The 6,790-nt window shown below is 41.3% G+C and overlaps 1 protein-coding gene across 1 annotated transcript in view; it reads right to left on the bottom strand.

Moving 5' to 3' along the window:
• LOC101856666 (solute carrier family 25 member 36) overlaps positions 1–6,790 on the bottom strand; it is a gene marked incomplete at its 5' end in the record, with an annotated part of 28,366 nt that extends 21,576 nt beyond the window's left edge. Inside the window, 2 exon segments of the mRNA XM_013083499.2 lie at positions 4,488–4,565; positions 6,558–6,790. Of these exon segments, the coding sequence (XP_012938953.1) occupies positions 4,488–4,565; positions 6,558–6,790 (311 nt within the window).

Genomic DNA, 6,790 nt, shown 5'->3' with positions numbered 1-6,790 from the left:
GTCGATCGCCCGACTCGTCGCCGGAAAACAAACGCGTTTATTTTTTAGATGATGAGTCGGGCGATCGGTTGGTGCCACGATAGCCGCTTGGAGCCCTCAATTTGGCTAGCAAAACCGACCCGACCCGACCCGATCGTGCCACTGTCAAAGGGCACCTGGTATAACGGACTTGACCGGACTGCTAGCGACACCGAGGTCATGTATTAAAGGTCCTGGATCGGCGGCTACATTCTCCAATAGTGAACTCCCCGCCACACACAGATGCACGATGCACACAAGACGCACATTCACACTAACACCGGGTGGAAGTAGGCCATTAATGATGCGCGCGTTATGCACAGAATTCTACACTTATTATGTTATTCTATTAATAGAATTCTGGTTACACAATGTCATCTCAGGCTGGTCGGACGCCGCCATGTTGCCTCGTCAAGGTCAGTGACCGCATCACCAGAGATCCAACACACCCACCTCATCACCAGTGACCCAACACACCCACCTCATTACCACTGACACGACACACCCACCCCAGACAGGTGCAGGATTCACTGACGTAAGACTCTGGGGGAGTTGCGCGCAGCCAGACACTATAATTTGTGGGGGTGGGGGGGGTGGGGTGGAGGGGATGGCTCGGGGTGATTATCTGTCACGTTTCTTCTCCTAAACTCCTACCTTTTGAAAACAAAATGCTGAATTTTCCAGCTATGAGAAACAGCATATTATATACCACAAGAAGTTCTTTCCTTGTCACTGTGAGTGACTGGCAGGTGCATAGTGTGGTTTGCTCTCTCTTCCTCCCTCCTATACAACATTTATCGTCCTTAAACTTTTATAGAGATCTCTCCTCTTTCTTTTCACCTGTAACCCCTACTCTAATCTCCGTCACTTATGTGACCTATTACCAGTGCCGTAAAACTCTTAACTTTTTTTTTTCACAACCTTTCCTTCTCACAATAACCTTACTTGCAACGACATATGTGGGAAAAAAAGACAAACCAGTGCAGCCTCCTAAAAATAGACAAAAATATCAACTTTCCTTCACTGATTACCACCACCAACCACCCACTTCCGGAGTCAAAAACTTTGGCGTAGAACCCCCGAGAGCACGCCACAACTACTATACTATGTACCACAGCCCCATGGGAGGACACAGACGGACTGCGGAGGTTTTGCCACAACTACCTTGTACCACAGCCCCATGGGAGGAAACTGACAGACTGCCAAAGTTTTTTGCCCCTTAAGACTATTGACACCTTCAGATCATTTAAGAGATGCCCCCCCCCCCCCCCCCCCCCCCCAAAAAAAGACTGGCTTTTTATTATTTTTTCTTTTTTTTTGGTCACTATCATTCACTATGACAGAAATACCCAACTAACATCCCACACGGGAAGCAAACTCACGACTTCGGCAGGCAACAGCAAACAGCTCGACTATTGCAACACATATATATACAAATACTGATTCTAAAGATCTTACAACATCTGTTACAGAATATTTCATTCCATCCTTTTTCTTTTTTCACCTCTTATTCTTTTCTTTCTTACTTTCTGCCCCTGTTCTCTAAACAAAAATCCTCCATCAAGAGAAACACTGGCATCAAAGTTCAACATGTATATATCTATATTGGACGTCTCTATCTATCTATATATATATATATATAATATAATAGTCATTCATTCAAGCATCAGCTGCATCTACGCTATGGCTATTTAGCTAGCTTTACTGCGTCTATGCTATGGCTATTCAGCTTTACTGTGTCTATGCTATGGTTATTTAGGTTTACTGTGTCTATGCTATGGCTATTTAGCTTTACTGCGTCTATGCTATGGCTATTTAGCTTTACTGCGTCTATGCTATGGTTATTTAGCTTTACTGTGTCTATGCTACGGCTATTCAGCTTTACTGCGTCTATGCTACGGCTATTTAGCTTTACTGCGTCTATGCTATGGCTATTTAGCTTTACTGCGTCTATGCTATGGTTATTTAGCTTTACTGTGTCTATGCTACGGCTATTCAGCTTTACTGCGTCTATGCTACGGCTATTTAGCTTTACTGTGTCTATGCTATGGTTATTTAGCTTTACTGTGTCTATGCTATGGCTATTCAGCTTTACTGTGTCTATGCTATGGTTATATTAGCTTTACTGTGTCTATGCTACGGCTATTTAGCTTTACTGTGTCTATGCTATGGCTATATTTAGCTTTACTGTGTCTATGCTATGGTTATTTAGCTTTACTGTGTCTATGCTATGGCTATTCAGCTTTACTGTGTCTATGCTATGGTTATATTAGCTTTACTGTGTCTATGCTACGGCTATTTAGCTTTACTGTGTCTATGCTATGGCTATATTTAGCTTTACTGTGTCTATGCTATGGTTATTTAGCTTTACTGTGTCAATGTTATGGTTATTTAGCTTTACTGTGTCTATGCTACGGCTATTTAGCTTTACTGCGTCTATGCTATGGTTATCTTTACTGCGTCTATGCTACGGCTATTCAGCTTTACTGCGTCTATGCTATGGCAATTTAGCTTTACTGTGTCTATGCTACGGCTATTCAGCTTTACTGCGTCTATGCTATGGTTATTCAGCTTTACTGTGTCTATGCTACGGCTATTTAGCTTTACTGTGTCTATGCTATGGTTATTTAGCTTTACTGTGTCTATGCTATGGCTATTTAGCTTTACTGTGTCCATGCTACGGCTATTTAGCTTTACTGTGTCTATGCTACGCCTATTTAGCTTTACTGTGTCTATGCTACGGCTATTTAGCTTTACTGTGTCTATGCTACGGCTATCTTTACTGTGTCTATGCTATGGCTATCTTTACTGTGTCTATGCTACGGCTATTCAGCTTCCGCTGTCCACAAGTAAATGACCAGGCACAAATGGAGGGGGAAAAAATGAAAAACAAAAACAAAAAATGCATATATAATTATAAATACATGAACTGTTTAACCGCGTTGTTTGATGTACTTTCTCCTACTACACAGAATGCCGTTTGGCGCACATCCAGAGATTAATAGTGTCATTTGGCAAATGTCCAAATCACAATTCCTGCTGACATTTATTTAATGTACGGTAGATGTTTCCACATTGCTTCAATGACCGGAACAACCAAACAACCGTTCTCCTCCCCCCTCCCCTCACCTATTTCAACACTACCATCACCCATCTCGCATAATTACATAACAAGTCAAAAACTCAGTCAGTAACAGTGCAATATCCCCACCATCCTACAATTGTTCTCTTAAATCTAGAATTTTTTCCCCAACAAAAAAAGGTGTTGTTGGTTTTTGTTTTGCTATTAAAATTGTTCTTATGTTCATGAGACTGAATACTTATTCATGTTCTTGTCGACTAATTACAATTAGAAGCAATATATAGGTCACATTTTGACAGCTAACAGACTCTTCTATTAAAAATATGATTTCGCAACATGCCAAAAAAAACCCGTAGAAGTATCATTACCACATCAGGCAGCCCACCAACCACCCACTAGAATGCCCGACAGTAACGACAGATTCTTTTTATATCCCCATACAGTGAACTTTATCCCTTGCTGAGGTACATGATGCGTATATGTATGAGAGTCAAAGAAAGAGCACTTTGACACGATCAACTTCACACTTCCTACACAAAGCTGAAAGAGCAAGATAGACGGACACAAACAACAATACAATGGGACAGTAAAGAAGTAGGATCTTCCAGTTGCTTTCACTTTCTTCACATTATCGCCGCAAGTGATTCGAACTTCACTAAAAAAAAAGTACAAGACAAGCACACAGACAAAACAATAGAAGGAAATTAAAGCAGGAAGAAAGACAAAGTCACAAAATGGAAAATAAGAAAGAAAAAAGGATAATGAATAAATAAAGAGGACCTGGCAGGGGAAAACTGCAAACACAAGTTGTTGTTTTTTTCGGATAACCCAACCAAACCTTTTCCCATAATTTCTCGGAGTGGCAACACTTTCCACAAGAATTCGCACGCAATCAAGAAATACAGCATTCAAATTTGTGTAAACTAAACAGACATATATCCAGGAAAACAAAGCCAAGGACCAGATCTCAAACAGTTACACAACTGAACAAAAATTTGTTTCAGTGTTTTACAACACTTACAACACAATAAGGTCTCATAAATGCCAAAGATTAGGGGTGTTACAAAAGAGTAACAAGGTAAACACAAAAAAGGAGGAGGAGAGATAAGGACGATAGAGATTTGATGACTTGAAAGAAAGAGAAAACCACAAAAGAGCACCTGCCAACCACCCACGAATGAAACATGATCCAAACTGATAAGAAGTAGCAAGTCCTTTTCTGGGGCGTGCGTCACCACCATGACAGACAGGTGGCACTAGAGTAAACCATGACGGGCAGAGAGCGGAGAGGAAATTTTGTCATGTTGCTCGTTCCCAACAATAAAAATAAAAATATTCCTTAGCAGAGGTGCTAGAACAAAACAAAAACAGCAAACTTTGGTCTTACCTAGACGGAGCTACTCCGACAAGAGTGGGTCCAAGTCCTTTGAACAGACCTCTAATCCCTTCTGTCTTGATTATGTGCCTGTTGGAAACAAGGAGTAGACGACAAAATTAAGGCTATCCCACTGATAATAAAAACAAAAGGCATGCATCTGTCTGTATTAGTAGCGTAAATTCCAGCTCAACAGCAAGCAAGCTCTTTTCACTTTACAACCTCTACACATATTATTACCCCAGCAGACCTGAAAGATTATGCAGTTGCGAGCGCCGTAAAACCCTCTACTATAGACCTGAAAGCAATCTGAAACAATCTCAACTTCCTGGGAGGGATCTTTTAGTGCAAGAAGCCATATTACACCATGTGCTTTTAAAACATGTGTATGAAAAAAACTGATCTTTCGCTGTCTATTATATATCTATGATTCTATGGCAATGTACAAAAAACAACGGCCACCAAGTAATCTCTTTTAGAGGTGCACATGGTCCAGGGTGCTAGTCCAGTAGACTTTGACAGCCTACCTGAATGACCATCTCATCTACTCGACCATCGCTTTTATTAAAACTTCAGTTCTACACTTGTAACAGTGCTCAATTTAAATGACTCGGATTGCAAGAAAGAGGGAGTAATGAGAGACAACACCAACTTTCAGTTTTAGTATTAGAAAGAGTATGGAATTGCAACATAAAAGGTCATTTGCCTTTTACATAATGGATGAAAAAAGGCTTTGGATCAAAAAAATAAAGTCAAATGAGCTGTGTATAGTATATATTGTAATTTTGTTAAACCACATACATCCGATGTAATAATATCTGCTTTAGTTAGTAAATTAAAAGTTTTACGGGACTTGTAACACAAATTAAAGGTAATTCCAAAGATCAGAGGTGTTACAAGAGCGTAACAAACACACACAAAAAAGAGAAATAAGGATAATAAATCATGTTTTTGATAGGAAGGAAAGAACAAGGACCTGAGCAAACGACACCAGAGCACCCGCCAACCAACCATTTCTAACACAGTAGTCTCCGCCTAAGATCCCACCGCTTTTATCTTATGGTCCCGGTTCGCCTAAACTCCGCTGTTTGGGAAAAACAGAATTTTTGCTTTAAAAAAAAAGTCACCCCTAAGATCCCGTACTGAAGGAACTACATTCGGCTAAGATCCCGCTTTTCAGGCCATAATTTAGTTATTTTTTTCTTTATTTAAGAAAAATAAAAGAATGAGAAACCTGGGAGCGCTCATTTGATCAACCAAGTAGCGAAAATGTATGTGCGATCATTGTACGGTCCGTCGCGTCACAGATCATCCATTCTCATGAACGCGATCCCACCTCTGTTGTAAATCTCGATAAAAGCGGTTACCATGTTTACCCCAGACAGCACCAAGGTGTGAACTCGACAATGCATTTGCTTTTCCCCGATCACCTAACCCGTCCGCCTGATCTTACATCACACACTAGGTGGGGAGGGCCTACAAGCAAGCATCAGACTGCACTCTATCAAACTGTGAACCCGTGGATGCTTACATTTTCCTGACCATCGCTCTCGTTTTTCAGTCTTGCACTTTAACTTCCTTGACAGATTGGCGCCCATACTCATGGACTGTCTGATCGCCTCTACGTAATGGGGTCTTAAAGAAATTGGTCAGTGTGGTCACAACACAACGATTTAAGATGCATCATGACATGGGTGGGGAACTCTGTTACAGATGGAAAGCAATCCATTTTTGGTGGGGGCATTGCTTGAAGCCAACTGGTTCCCACTTGACACAGTATTTTTTTAAAAGCCCCACCCCCTGCCCCAAAACATAAAAAAAGGAAAAACTGACTTCTGAAAAGCACTTTTAGTGGCCAGGAGCCACGTCGGTTCATTTTAAAATAAGGGAAGATCATTGTACAGATTATGGACCTGACCATGAGATACTGTGGATTCTTCCCCTGGTCATTATTCGGCTAAGATCCCGGTTTACCCAAGATCCCGCATTTTTCTTGCTCTCGAGCACCAGGATCTTAAGTGGAGACTACTGTAATAATGTCATCTGATTGGGATGCAATCCTAAATAACAGCAGAAATTTACCTCAGACAGGCAACTAATCCTTGACAGGGTCTTGACTGCTGTTTAGGTACATCCAAAACGGAATTTTGATTCACAATGACATCACAGTTACTTGCTCCGAGGGTTACGACTTGTTGAGACGGCAACAGCCGTAGCGCAGCGTGTACGTTGACTTGGACAAATGAGGTCACCGAAGACTGCAGCCTTGTTTTCACCACTTCCAGGGGGCATGTTATCACAGCCCCGGTGGTTCC

This window comes from Aplysia californica, unplaced genomic scaffold (genome assembly GCF_000002075.1).
Source record: "Aplysia californica isolate F4 #8 unplaced genomic scaffold, AplCal3.0 scaffold00236, whole genome shotgun sequence".
In the NCBI taxonomy this organism is placed as follows: Eukaryota; Metazoa; Mollusca; class Gastropoda; order Aplysiida; family Aplysiidae; genus Aplysia; species Aplysia californica.
This window is presented reverse-complemented; position numbering and strand designations above follow the sequence as displayed.